The 15,084-nt window shown below is 43.5% G+C and overlaps 1 protein-coding gene across 1 annotated transcript; it reads left to right on the top strand.

Annotated features, from left to right (window-relative positions):
* The first annotated feature begins 349 nt into the window (after positions 1-349).
* Positions 350-15,017, top strand: LOC110485712 (flotillin-1). Its single transcript, XM_021556854.3, has 12 exons — positions 350-543; positions 3,576-3,630; positions 4,429-4,504; positions 4,866-4,956; positions 5,078-5,221; positions 5,812-5,931; positions 6,329-6,577; positions 6,809-6,990; positions 9,431-9,476; positions 10,454-10,591; positions 10,861-11,025; positions 11,178-15,017. Exons 2-12 carry the CDS (start codon positions 3,588-3,590, stop codon positions 11,202-11,204), a joined length of 1,281 nt encoding a protein of 426 aa, XP_021412529.1. The 5' UTR covers positions 350-543; positions 3,576-3,587; the 3' UTR covers positions 11,205-15,017.
* Positions 15,018-15,084: the final 67 nt, after the last annotated feature.

The following is a 15,084-nucleotide window of genomic DNA, read 5'->3' as shown; positions in this document are numbered from 1 at the left end:
CTATGTTGACCTGTGGTGGTAAAAGTTAGCATCCCGAAAAGCATGGTGTATAAGGGAAGTACCAAAATACCTTAATGCATGCAAGCAGATGAGGAAATGTGGCTAGGATAGAAGAAATAATGCAAAAGTGCGAATGTAAACCAGGGAAAAATGCACTACCCTCCCCTGTGCCCAATAAAATAAAATAAAAACACTCCCCAAAGCAAAAGGTTTGACCAGGGAAAAATGCACTAGCCTCCCCTGTGCCCAATAAAATAAAATAAAAACACTCTCCCCAAAGCAAGAAGTTTGACAACCCCGCCCGCCCTTAACATTTCTCTAGGTAAAGAATGTCTGCAGTTTGACCAGCAGAGGGCGTTATTTCCACTATACTCCTAAGGGGGCGTGGTCAGCATTTGCTCACCATTAAGTCACGTTAAGTAACATTTTGTTGCAATTCCAGTATTTGAGCCAGTCGTCAAGTCACGTAAATCGGAGTATATTGAAACCCTCTTGAGTGTACACGACGATTTATGAAAACATATCTTTAGGGAGAATCGATTGGTAAGTACAGTAGGCAAGATAAAAAATATTAGTTTATTTTTTTGTGGTTGTTATGGACCTAGCTAGCGTAACGTAAATATGTGATTTTCACCCAGCAAGCTTAAACTAGCATACTAGCTAATTTGGTTGAGGCGGGGGCATAGTTGCAAGTTAGCTAGCTACGTACTTGACTGTGGTTAGACTTTGCTGTGATCTGAGAGAAATATAATCTTTGCTGTGGTTCACAGGGAGTGATGTGAAGCCGTGAGACAGAATAGGGTGGGTCAGTATGGGTGACAGCACACGGCAAAAGTAAATGCACTAACTAACGTTAGCTATCTGCTGTATTTAACATTCACATTGTTGACGTAACTAGTTAGTTATAGTTTCTCTACTGTCTCTGGTTACTATCTCTGTGGTAACTATGTAGCTAGCTGTAACATATTGGCAGACGGTAACTATTATAATGTAACTTCCGGCATAAGACATGGATTCACGAACGACACTGTTGGAGGATCCACATGGCTAATTTAACCTCTCATCAATCTGCTTAGATCCAATATGAGATGGAGCGCCTCTGTCCCATTCTGCCAAATAACGTTTTCTCTAAACTGTAGTCAGTTGTACACCCACCCAGACTGTCTGTCACTTTTTGCACTGCTTTTTCTCAGCAAAAGTACTAACCACAAAAGTAACTGCCATCTAGTTACCACAACACATTCTCTGTTATTCCACTGGCTTGTACATTTCGTTATAAACAGGAAGTAAAGTACAGTGAGGGAAAAAAGTATTTGATCCACTGCTGATTTTGTACGTTTACCCACTGACAAAGAAATGATCAGTCTATAATTTTAATGGTAGGTTTATTTGAACAGTGAGAGACAGAATAACAACAACAAAATCCAGAAAAACGCATGTCAAAAATGTTATAAATTGATTTGCATTTAAATAATAATAAATGTTTTACCCCTTTTCTCCCCAATTTTGTGGTATCCAATTGTTAGTAATTACTATCTTGTCTCATCTCTACAACTCCCGTACGGGCTCGGGAGAGACGAAGGTCGAAAGCCATGCGTCCTCCGAAACACAACCCAACGAAGCCGCACTGCTTCTTAACACAGCGCGCATCCAACCCAGTGCACCTGGCGACCTTGGTTAGCGTGCACTGCGCCCGGCCCGCCACAGGAGTCGCTGGTGCGCGATGAGACAAGGATATCCCTACCGGCCAAACACTCCCTAACCCGGACGACACTAGGCCAATTTTGCGTCGCCCCACGGACCTCCCGGTCGCGGCCGGCTGCGACAGAGCCTGTGCGCAAACCCAGAGTCTCTGGTGGCACAGCTAGCGCTGCAGTGCCCTAGACCACTGCGCCACCCAGGAGGCCCTGATTTGAATTTTAATGAGGGAAATAAGTATTTGACCCCCTCTCAATCAGAGATTTCTGGCTCCCAGGTGTCTTTTATACAGGTAACAAGCTGAGATTAGGAGCACACTCTTAAAGGGAGTGCTCCTAATCTCAGTTTGTTACCTGTATAAAAGACACCTGTCCACAGAAGCAATCAATCAATCAGATTCCGAACTCTCCACCATGGCCAAGACCAAAGAGCTCTCCAAGGATGTCAGGGACAAGATTGTAGACCTACACAAGGCTGGAATGGGCTACAAGACCATCGCCAAGCAGCTTGGTGAGAAGGTGACAACAGTTGGTGCGATTATCCGCAAATGGAAGAAACACAAAATAACTGTCAATCTCCCTCAGCCTGGGGCTCCATGCAAGATCTCACCTCGTGGAGTTGCAATGATCATGAGAACGGTGAGGAATCAGCCTAGAACTACACGGGAGGGGATCTTGTCAATGATCTCAAGGCAGCTGGGACCATAGTCACCAAGAAAACAATTGGTAACACACTACACCGTGAAGGACTGAAGTCCTGCAGCGCCCGCAAGGTCCCCCTGCTCAAGAAAGCACATATACATGCCCGTCTGAAGTTTGCCAATGCACATCTGAATGATTCAGAGGACAACTGGGTGAAATTGTTGTGGTCAGATGAGACCAAAATGGAGCTCTTTGGCATCAACTCAATTCGCCGTGTTTGGAGGAGGAGGAATGCTGCCTATGACCCCAAGAACACCATCCCCACTGTCAAACATGGAGGTGGAAACATGCTTTGGGGGTGTTTTTCTGCTAAGGGGACAGGACAACTTCACCGCATCAAAGGGACGATGGACAGGGCCATGTACCGTCAAATCTTGGGTGAGAACCTCCTTCCCTCAGCCAGGGCATTGAAAATGGGTCGTGGATGGGTATTCCAGCATGACAATGACCCAAAACACACGGCCAAGGCAACAAAGGAGTGGCTCAAGAAGAAGCACATTAAGGTCCTGGAGTGGCCTAGCCAGTCTCCAGACCTTAATCCCATAGAAAACCTGTGGAGGGACCTGACGGTTCGAGTTGCCAAACATCAGCCTCAAAACCTTAATGACTTAGAAGATCTGCAAAGAGGAGTGGGACAAAATCCCCCCTGAGATGTGTGTAATTGCCAACAAGGGTTTTGCCACCAAGTACTAAGTCATGTTTTGCAGAGGGGTCAAATACTTATTTCCCTCATTAAAATGCAAATCAATTTATAACAATTTTGACATGCTTTTTTCTGGATTTTTGTTGTTATTCTGTCTCTCACTGTTCAAATAAACCTACCATTAAAATTATAGACGGATCATTTCTTTGTCAGTGGGCAAATGTACAATGTTTGAGGCTCCACACTCCTGTACCAGATCGGATGAACAAGTAACTGTCAGACACACAACTTGAGGCACTAGGCCTACTTCATCACTTATATTTACATTTCAAACGTTATTTGAATTGTAGCTCTAAGATCTCAAGGGTGTGTTTACATGTATGATTTCTGTGTTATTGACCTACTAGACCTAAACTATTTGGAATTAGAACTAGCAGCAAAACACTCGTACTAACCCAGGGAGTCTTGAAAGATTAGGCCAACCAAGTGGAGACTGTCTAATGACGTTGACAATCGTCTCTAACACCTTTTAGGTCCAAATCAAGATGTTCCACACATGTGGACCCAATGAAGCCATGGTGGTGTCTGGTAAGATGTTTAGTTTTACGTGTTAATATTTATTAACATAATCTTACATGACACAATACAGAACCCTCCAAAAAAAACAGGTTGGGCAATCTACACAACCTTACCCCCATCGCCCTACAAGGCCCAATATTGTTATGACTCTTCTTGAAACTGTAATAGGGCTATGTTGTTTACTGTATATGATTGTTTACAGTACAAGTAACAGAAAACGTAATGCAGGGCCATGTGACATGTGACTCACTTTGGCCTATCATGAAGTGTCATGTGATACCATTGAGTAACTCTGGGCCACTTTCAGTTGTCAGACTTTGTTGATAGAAAAGTCATTTAATAGAGCCAACATGATTCCTTGATCAACATGTCGGAGAGGCAAGTTTGTTCTATGTTACATATTTCTATCTGAATGTTCCAAATCGTCGTGTCCTGTTGAACGCGCCCGGATGTCACAGTGTGTAGTAAACCAGGACAGGAATCTGTAATCCGGTTCAGCTCAAACCGTACAGTATTTTGTTTACATTTTACAATACCAGCTGTCGATAGGCTAGCTCCTCACTTACATTGTATTCTATGGAATGTGGTGCTGCAATGTAGTCCTATATGTAGGCAAATTGATGTCATAGACTCAGTGTACATGACATCTTAATTGTGTGCAGTACTGTGTTGACAGAGTACAGCCTAATGTAATCTCACCTCTCATATTTTCAAATAACCCACTCTTTTAGTATATACTAAGGCTACACTTTTTACCTTTCTTTGTCAAAGACTGATTGCCCTCTCTCTCCTTCGCTTCTCCTCCAGGCTTTGGTCGTTCCCCTCCTCTAATGATCGCTGGAGGAAGAGTGTTTGTCCTCCCCTGTATTCAACAGATCCAGAGGTGGCTGTCTCTCCCTCCCCTTCTTTCAGTTATCTATCCATCTGTTCATCTGTCCAGGTTTCATTCAGGGATTCTATTAATGTATAGAGAAAAAGGCCCCATAGTCCCTGTGTATTCTCTACTGTTACTGTAACGTTAGTGGTTAAATGAGTAAGCCTATATAAATGCCAGGCTACTATTTTAAGCTTATAATGCAACACAATCTGTCATTTGTAGCCTCCACCTGTAGTCGTGGTTACTCTCTCTGTATGGCTCATTTTCTCCTCCCTCTCGCTATCCCCCTTTCTATTCTCATTGAACTTCCCCTCTTTGAACCACATACCCCCTTCTCTCTCTCTCTGTGTCTCTCGGTGTCTGTTAGGATCACTCTGAACACCCTGACTCTGAATGTGAAGAGTGATAAGGTGTACACCCGTCATGGAGTGCCCATCTCTGTCACGGGCATCGCCCAGGTATGGACTACACACTTCGTGTACATGTGAAAGTAGCCATCTATTCTGATTGGATAGGTATAATTGACCTCACATGTCAAATAGGAATTCCATATTCCATATAACCTATAACCTCTGACAGGTGAAGATCCAGGGTCAGAACAAGGAGATGCTGGCCACGGCCTGTCAGATGTTCATGGGAAAGTCTGAGGCTGAGGTCTCCAACATCGCCCTGGAAACACTGGAGGGGCACCAGAGGGCCATCATCGCCCATCTGACTGTTGAGGTAGGCTACTCACCGCACCATGTCCTGATAAAGGGCATGTGTTGCCTCTGGTGCCCTTTTCTCTTCCTAAAGGAGTGACTTGGTCTTTTGAATTGACTTGCTGAATGTCTCACTGACTTCCAGCTACAAGCCATAGCTTGTTTTTCCTCATTGTTGACCTTTCTCATGACTTACTTAAAATGCTGGCAAACCTGCCTGGAAACTCAGAGCAATAATGGATTATAGTTATTATAATGTATGTAATAACAAGTCTCCTTTTCATTCCCAAGGTCTGTTGTTTTACTTCCTGTGTAGCTCTGGCTGATCTCTGGCTGATTTCCTACAGGTCCCCCCCTTGTAGATACAGAAATACTAGAAAGGACAAAGCCCCTCAGAACAGGCCAATTTGACAGGAACACTCATGGGTACTCTCGTTATGGCTGGTCCACCCTTATCCCCCTCTTTTCCAGTGTGGCTCAGTTAGTAGAGTATGGCGCGTGCAACGCCGGGGTTCATAGGTTCGATCTGGGGCCACCAAAACGAAAATGTGTAAAAGTGACTGCCAAATGGCATGTATATTATTTCTTGTTATGAATGTCCTTCCCCTGTAGGAGATCTACCAGGACCGTAAGAAGTTTTCTGAGCAGGTGTTCAAGGTGGCCTCCTCTGACCTGGTCAACATGGGCATCGGCGTGGTCAGCTACACGCTCAAAGACGTTCACGACGACCAGGTTTGTTCTCTCTGACAAATATACAGCGACGTTACACTATGAAGGTCACACAAGGATTGTTGTTACAGAATACAGTCTGAAATTGAGATATTGGCATAGATTTGGTAAAATGTTGATGTCTTTTAAAAGTCAGTGTTTGAGAATGCAAGACAAATTCCTGCACAGAAATACTTGTTTACTGTTCTGTTTATGTTCGTAGCCAGTTTATAGTAGCAATAAGTCCCAAGGTGGTGTGGTATATTGCCAATATTCCACGACTAAGGGCTGTTCTTGCACGATGCGAAGGGGAGTCCCTGGATACAGCCCTTAGCTGTGATATATTGGCCATATCAGCCAATCACATGCTGGACCCAAACTACCATGTTTCTAATAATAATAATGACACTGTCTCTGTCAGGATTACCTCAACTCCCTGGGTAAAGCTAGGACAGCTCAGGTGCAGAAAGATGCCAGGATCGGAGAGGCTCAGTACAAACGAGACGCGGTGATCCGTGAGGCCCAGGCCATGCAGGAGAAGGTGTCGGCCCAGTATCTGAATGAGATTGAGATGGCCAAAGCCCAGAGAGACTACGAGCTGAAGAAGGCCTCCTACGACTACGAGGTCAACACCAAGAAGGCGGAGTCTGAGATGGCCTATCAGCTGCAGGTATCCTGCCACCAAACTCTGGGCCGTGCAATGATCCTCTCATTCAGACACTCAACACAGCCGAGGCAGTGTGTCGTGTTCTAATAATGGAAAATATTCCCGTTTATTTACACAGGGCAGAATCCTAACCTGAGATACGAGCATTCAAATTCCCCCCACTGCCATCACTTTTGATTGAGTGTTTAAAAAAAATGTTTTTGTTAAATCCGTTGTGTTATTGGGGTTATGTAGGTGGCGAAGACGAAGCAGCGGATTGAGGAGGAGACGATGCAGGTGAAGGTGGTGGAGAGGTCTCAGCAGATCATGCTGCAGGAGCAGGAGATCACCCGCAAGGAGATGGAGCTGGAGGCCACGGTGAAGAAGCCTGCTGAGGCAGAGAGATACCGTCTGGAGAGACTGGCTGAGGCGGAACGGTATGTTACATTACCCAGGGCCTCACTTAGAAACGTTTCGTACACACTAAATATGCCCCCAAAAATGCCCCAGTTTTTATGCAAAAGTTGCCCCAAAAATGCGCCAGCTTTTACGCAAAAGTTGTCAGTTGTAAAAAGGAAACTTGAGGTGAGAATGTACTTCTCCTCCTGCAGACTCTAGACCATTAGTACACAACGTTTCTAGTGGTTGAAGTATTGCATTGCTAAAAGGCAAAGGTAACCTTGTGCAAATGGAGAATATACAGTTGAAGTCGAAGTTTACATACACTTAGGTTGGAGTCATTAAAACACGGTTTTCAACCACTCCACAAAGTTCTTGTTAACATACTATAGTTTTGGCAAGTTGGTTATTAAGTCATTTTTCCAACAATTGTTTACAGACAGATTATTTCACTTATAATTCACTGTATCACAATTCCAGTGGGTCAGAAGTTTACATACACTAAGTTGACTGTGTCTTTAAACAGCTTGGACAATTCCAGAAAATTGTCATGGCTTTAGAAGCTTCTGATAGGCTAATTGACATCATTTGACTCAATTGGAGGTGTACCTGTGGATGTATTTCAAGGTCTACCTTCAAACTCAGTGCCTCTTTGCTTGACATCATGGGGAAATTAAAAGAAATCGGCCAAGACCTCAGACAAAAAATTGTAGACCTCCACAAGTCTGGTTCACCCTTGGGAGCCATTTCCAAACGCCTGAAGGTACCACGTTCATCTGTACAAACAATAGTACGCAAGTATAAACACCATGGGACCACGCAGCCGTCATACCGCTCAGGAAGGAGACGAGTTCTGACTCCTAGAGATGAACGTACTTTGGTGTGAAAAGCAGACCACCATAGTCCCTATGCCCAAGAACACAAAGGCAACCTGCCTAAATAACTACAGACCCGTAGCACTCACGTCCGTAGCCATGAAGTGCTTTGAAAGGTTGTAATGGCTCACATCAACACCATTATCCCAGAGACCCTAGACCCACCCTAATTTGCATACCGCCAAAACAGCTCCACAGATGATGCAATCTCTATTGCACTCCACACTGCCCTTTCCCACCTGGACAAAAGGAACACTTACGTGAGAATGCTATTCATTGACTACAGCTCAGTGTTCAACACCATAGTGCCCTCAAAGCTCATCACTAAGCTAAGGATCCTGGGACAAAACACCTCTCTCTGCAACTGGATACTGGACTTCCTGATGGGTTGCCCCCAGATGGTGAGGGTAGGTAACAACACATCTGCCACGCTGATCCTCAACACTGGAGCTCCACGGGGGTGCGTGCTCAGTCCCCTCCTGTACTCCCTGTTAGATGTCGACCGATTAATCAGAATGGCCGATTTCAAGTTTACCTAACAATCGGAAATCGGTATTTTTGGATGCCGATTTTGACGTAAAAAAAAATATATATATATATACATACATACATACATACATACATACATACATACATATATATATATACACATACATATATATATATATATTTTTTTTACACCTTATTTAATTAGGCAAGTCAGTTAAGAACACATTCTTAGTTTCAATGACGGCCTAGGAACGGTGGGTTACCTGCCTGTTTCGCGAATGCAGTAGAAGCCAAGGTAAGTTGCTAGCTAGCATTAAACTTATCTTATAAAAAACGATCAATCATAATCACTAGTTAACTACACATGGTTGATGATATTACTAGTTTATCTAGCATGTCCTGCGTTGCATATAATCGATGCAACGCAGGGGGATGATTTAACAAAAGAGCATTTGCAAAAATAGCTCAATCGTTACACGACTGTACCTAACCATAAACACCAATGCCTTTCTTAAAATCAATACACAGAAGTATATATTTTTAAACCTGCATATTTAGTTAAAAGAAATCCAGGTTAGCAGGCAATATTAACCAGGTGAAATTGTGTCACTTATCTTGCGTTCATTGCACGCAGAGTCAGGGTATATGCAACAGTTTGGGCAGCCTGGCTCATTGCGTAATTATGACATAACATTGAAGGTTGTGCAATGTAACAGGAATATTTAGACTTAGGGATGCCATCCGTTAGATAAAATACGGAACGGTTCCGTTCAAACAATCTGTTTACAGGTCCACAACAATTTGCAATTGTTTCTTTCTTTCAGAAACGGTCAGATACACCCCCTCCAGGACATTTGATCAAGTTCACCACTATTTCCTTTACATACTGCTTTGGCCTAATTCCAATACTTCTAATGTATACAGCAAATAAAGGCCCTATTGTCGCCATAAAAGGGGAATGATGGGGGTATGTCAGCACTGTGGGTATGTTCTGTTCCGTAGTAGTTACAGTAGTCCTGGACAGAGTCCAGTTAAACTGAGGAAGATACTTTTCTAGTGCTCCAACATCTACTCTGTTCAACTCAAACGGTCTCTGTCCTTCTCTCTTTCACAGTGCACAGCTCATCATGGAGGCTGAGGCAGAGGCAGAGTCCATCAGAGTGAGTTCAGCAGCACCTCCTCGATCACTCCCCTCCACTCTCCTGTCACTCCTGTTATCAGTCTCTTCACCCCCAGTACAATAGCTGTCTGAAATGCCTCCTGTCCTAGCTTCTCCCCTGACAGCCTGTCCTTTCCACCCTCTCATTCATCCGCTCGCTCTCTTTCTCTCCCTCCCCTCTCTCCATATTGAGCTTGGTGTTCTCTGTTCCTCTTCCTGTCTCTATTCTAACTTCCTTGTCTCCTTCTTTGTAGGCATCGCTTACTTGCCTTAATTTAACCTTACTTTAGGATAAGTTCTCTCTCTTTCTTCCTGTTTCATATATTATACACATCCTTATTAATCAGTCTTATTATCAGTCCATTTCACATTTGGATATATTTTTCATAGCACAACCACCCACCTGTGTCTTGCGGGCCACAAACAGGCAAGTAACGACACAGTACAACAGTGGTGTGCAGAACGGCAACTCGGAAAGCACAACTCGCCGGTCCTTGTCACGGATTGGCTACTGCAGCAGACGACTGCACTGGGTTCCACTTCTATCAGCTAAAAACAAGAAGAAGCAGCTCCAGTGGGCACGCGATCACCAACACTGGACAATTGAGGAGTGGAAAAACATTGCCTAGCTCAACGAATCCCGGTTCCTGTTGCGTCATGCTGATCGCAGAGTCAGGATTTGGCATAAGTAGCATGAGTCCATGGCCCCTTCCTGCCTGGTGTCAACAGTACAGTCTGGAGGGGGTGGTGTAATGGTGTGGGGAATGTTTTCTTGGCACAAGTTAAGTCCCTTGATACCAGTTATTGAGCAACGGTTCCATGCCCCGAATAATTCAGGCTGTTCTGGACCCTCCCGGTACCGGGTGTACCTAATAAACTGGCAACTGAGTGTGTTCTTATTTTTTCTTCTGTGTATATACACCCTTTGGTTATTTGAACTATGTGTTCTCTCTCCTTGTCTCTGTCCTGTCTGTGTAGATGAGGGGCGATGCTGAGGCGTTTGCTCTGGAGGCTAAGGGTCGTGCCGAGGCAGAGCAGATGGCTAAGAAGGCTGAGGCCTTTAAACAGTACGGGGAGGGAGCCATGGTGGACATGCTGCTGGAGAAACTACCACTGGTCAGTCACACAGAGCAGGACTGGTTCTACTAGAGAATGGGAGGGTGCATGGATAGGGAGAAGAATTGATGGGAGAGTGATTCAGTAGATGAAGAGTTTAAGCAGATGGATGAAGAGATTGGATGGATCAATGGTCAGATTCAGTGGATATGAGGATAGATGGATGACAGATTGATTAGATGACAGATGGACATGTAGTGTACTGTTACTGCAGTCCTGTCTGCTGCTGTTCTCTTCCTGAAGCTGCCATCACTCCTCCTGTCCTCTAGATAGCAGAGGAGATCAGCAGGCCCCTCTCCAAGGCCCAGAAGGTTACCATGGTTTCCAGCGGCGGCGGTGAGGTGGGCGCTGCCAAGCTGACCGGAGAGGTTCTGGACATCATGACCAGACTACCAGCTGCTGTGGAGAAACTCACTGGAATCAACATCTCACAGGTCTGTGTAATGCGTGTGTGGAAGAGAGAGGAACATAGTATTTGTGTGTGCATATACAGTATTTGTGTGCGCATATACAGTATTTGTGTGTGCATATACAGTATGTGAACTTATTTGTCGACAAACACTGACATTCTCTCCCCTTTCCACAGGTTGGCCTGTCCACCCGAATGGGCTGAGAATGGAGCCCAGTGACTGAGACAGCCTGCACCGTCAGACCAGGAACTCCATACTGCCTCCTTGTGCCTATAATTACTATTACCTAGTGTAGTTGTCTGTCTATGTCTGCATGCCTGTCTGCATGCCTGTGTTAGCACGGTAGTCTTTCTTAGAGCATGTGTCATTGGCACTCATTGGCACTGATCTGGAAACAAAGGATGGGTCAAAGCTGTATGTTGTTGGCCTACTGTGGGAGTTTGTGTCTCCTGGTCATTCATATCCCTGTTAGATCAGCTTGGATGAAGGAAAGGAAAGCACTTTGGGCTAGCATGACACAGCCTTAGTAGTTCTGGTAGCAACGAGCCTCTTTTCCCCATCCGTTATTCAGTGTGTTTTAATCACTGCTTCAAGCCTGCCTTTCTGTCTCCCTCTATTACAGGTCTGGGTCCATATAAACTGTTCCACTGTCACATAGTTGTGTTTTAGTTGTAATTCATAGTATTATTTCATTGGGATGTGGTTGAGAAAGGATGTTTTCATTCTCTTCATTCTTTGTTGTTGATAGGAAATAATCGTGTCAGTATGAGGTTTGTCAGTTGATTGTTTTGTCGACATTTGCAGTTGTTCTATAAGGTAGTCTGTCTTGTTCTGAGCATGGTTGGCTAGCTAGTTGCTATCAATTGCTTTGCAAATGAAGAAGAAATGCTCTTTACTTTCACTGTGGACATTTCTTCATTTATTTTTTAGCTAATTGTAGTCCTGGTAGTCATGTTATTAAACATGTTCTACCTGCTTATGGATTCTAGTACCTCTGTCTACCAATTTATGGACAAAGTGGTTTCCCATTATGTGCTCCCCTGACAGTAGATCCTAGATCAGTCTACTGATATCTCTAGCCCTCTAGAATGGCCAGTGCCTTGTGTTTTAAAGTCTTAATTAATCATATCAATACAAGCCATATTACAGTAGAAGCCAAGTTGCATGCAGATAATGCTGATTTGTGATCTTTTTGCCATGACCCTGCCATATGTGTGGGATGAAATCACAAACTATATGATGGGTTGGCACTAAACCTCTTCTCTCTGTTGGTACAATACTGGCATAGACACAATCACTGGAGTACTGAATTTGATGGTACCTAATCTAATTTTCCATAGCAAAAGAAAAACAAGGAACTACAGATTCTCTGTTACTAAAGTGTTGTTTATCCAACAGACAGGTTGTCATGTACACCATTATGGCTTAGTTCCAGTGTGTTTCTAAACCCTAGACTTATTAGACAGACAGGCCTTCGATCAGAGCTTCTACTGTGCTACAACTGTATAAAGGTGGAGATTTTCTGTGAAGTGATTGGAAGGAAGGAAGTGGGTGGGAGGAGGGAGGGAGCGGACTGGGGTTTTCCTGCTGAAGACTAACCTCTGAGGTCTCTTTATCTAGGTCAGGTGTACTGTCAGTCACGTGGTGTCTGGTGGATGTGCTGTTTGAGGTGAAGTTATGTGTGTAGGAGAGGGGAATGGGGAAACTAGCCTGGGTGCCAGTCTGTTTCTGCTCTCTTGTCAACTCCTTATCGAATTGTCAAGCCAAACACGTTTCCCTTAATGTCAATGGAACAGGCAAAAGCACAACCAGACCTGGGACCAGGCTACAGACACTACTATAGTGGAGTTCCATGTATGGTCCAGTGGGGTAGACAGGCACCTTCTGTAGACTGGAGTAGACCATATACATTTTAATCAGATCTGTTTATTAATCAGGAGCTATCCTTTTGTATTGTAATCTTATCATTAGACTGGTCTTATTTTTCCAGATTTTCTATGTGGTGCTGATCACATCCCTGTTTGATCCTTTTTGTAGTATAAGGTTTGTTAGGGACTGGTTCTATACCATAGAAATAGAATCCTTCTGTGTTCTATACCACCACTCAGGATTCTAGAAGCTACTACTCTCTAGCTGATTGTAATTTCCCAAAGCTTACATGCTCTCTGGCTGTCTATGCATTTTGTTACCGTCAAGTGCCTGACTAAGTTGAAAGATTCCCATTTTTCTCTCAACCTAAAGGCTAAACTTTCACCCCACGTTAAACATTGTGACAACCTATAGAGGCATTCTATGTTCTAAAGATATGAATGAAAGCCAATTTCACCAAACCAATACTACTGCTTCCACTTATGCACACACCTGTATATTACGTCATAATGTCAATGATTTGTGACTTTTAACCTTTTTCTGTCCTGTAGCTGCTCTTAGTTAAATATGATTTCTGTGATTGTATTTCCGTCTATGCTTTGTTGACTTGCCAAGATAATGCCTGGCCTTCCATGTACAGTGGCTTGCGAAAGTATTCACCCCCCTTGACATTTTTCCTATTTTGTTGCCTTACAATCTGGAATTAAAATAGATTTTTTTGGGGGGTTTACACATGACTACCACTTTGAAGATGCAACATATTTTTTATTGTGAAATAAGACAAAAAAAATGAACTTGAGCGTGCATAACTATTCACCCCCCCCCCCCCCCAAAAGTCAGTACTTTGTAGAGCCACCTTTTGCAGCAATTACAGCTGCAAGTCTCTTGGGGTATGTCTCTACGAGCTTAAGACATCTAGCCACTGGGATTTTTGCCCATTCTTCAAGTCAAAACTGCTCCTGGTCCTTCAAATTGGATGGGTTCCGCTGGTGTACAGCAATCTTTAAGTCATACCACAGACTCTCAATTGGATTGAAGTCTGGGCTTCGACTAGGCCATTCCAAGACATTTAAATGTTGCTTTAGCAGTATGCTTAGGGTCATTGTCCCAGTCTCAAATCTCTGGAAGACTGAAACAGGTTTCCCCTCAAGAATTTCCCTGTATTTAGCACCATCCATCATTCCTTCAATTCTGACCAGTTTCCCCAGTCCCTGCTGATGAAAAAAACATGGTGTTCTCGGGGTGATGAGAGGTTTTGGGTTTGCGCCAGACATAGTGTTTTCCTTGATGGACAATTTTAGTCTCATCTGACCAGAGTACCTTCTTCCATATGTTTGGGGAGTCTCCCACATGCCTTTTGGTGAACACCAAACCTGTTTGATTATTTTTGTTTCTTTTAAGCAATGTCTTTCTGGCCACTCTTCCGTAAAGCCCAGCTCTGTGGAGTGTAAGGCTTAAAGTGGGCCTATAAACAGATACTCCAATCTCCACTGTGGAGCTTTGCAGCTCCTTCAGGGTTATCTTTGCTCTCTTTGTTGCCTCTCTGATTAATGCCCTCCTTACCTGGTCTGTGAGTTTTGGTGCCATATTCTTTCAATTTTTTTATAATGGATTTAATGGTGCTCTGTGGGATGTTTTAAAGTTTGGGATATTTTTTTAATAATTCAACCCTGATCTGTACTTCTCCACAACTTTGTCCCTGACCTCCTTGGTCTTTCAGACTTTGGGGCCTTTCAGAACAGATGTGTATGTATACACACTGAGGTCATGTGACACTTAGATTGCACACAGGTGGACTTTATTTAACTAATTATGTGACTTCTGAAGGTAGTTGGTTGCACCAGATCTTATTTGGGGGCTTCATAGCAAAGGGGGTGAATACATATGAACACACCACTTTTACGTTTTTATTTTTTTTTGAAGCAAGTTATTTTTTTAAATTTCACTTCACCAATTTGGACTATTTTGTATGTTCATTACATGAAATCCATTTAAATTACAGGTTGTAATGCAACAAAATAGTAAAAACACCAAGGGGGATGAATACTATTGCAAGGCACTGTAGTGTAAACTTTGAATTCAAGTGCACTAAGTTATGAAATTATTGTAACATTTATATAAACACAAACGCTCTTTCCTAACTCAAACCCTTTGTCCTCTACATGTGTTGTTTCTTCAGTGTGTGTGTGTGTTTTAATGACAAAACATTCTTCC

Source organism: Oncorhynchus mykiss, chromosome 2 (genome assembly GCF_057628025.1).
Source record: "Oncorhynchus mykiss isolate SJ-2025 chromosome 2, ASM5762802v1, whole genome shotgun sequence".
Classification (NCBI taxonomy): domain Eukaryota; kingdom Metazoa; phylum Chordata; class Actinopteri; order Salmoniformes; family Salmonidae; genus Oncorhynchus; species Oncorhynchus mykiss.
The sequence above is the reverse complement of the archived record's forward strand: the minus strand, read 5'-3'. Positions and strand labels throughout refer to the sequence as shown.

Coding starts and splice junctions, on each gene's coding strand:
- LOC110485712 (XM_021556854.3), top strand. CDS start 3,588: ATGTTCCACACATGTGGACCCAATGAAGCCATGGTGGTGTCTG. Junction 4,957..5,077: donor CTGTCACGGGCATCGCCCAG/GTATGGACTACA, acceptor AACCTCTGACAG/GTGAAGATCCAGGGTCAGAA. Junction 5,932..6,328: donor AAGACGTTCACGACGACCAG/GTTTGTTCTCTC, acceptor TGTCTCTGTCAG/GATTACCTCAACTCCCTGGG.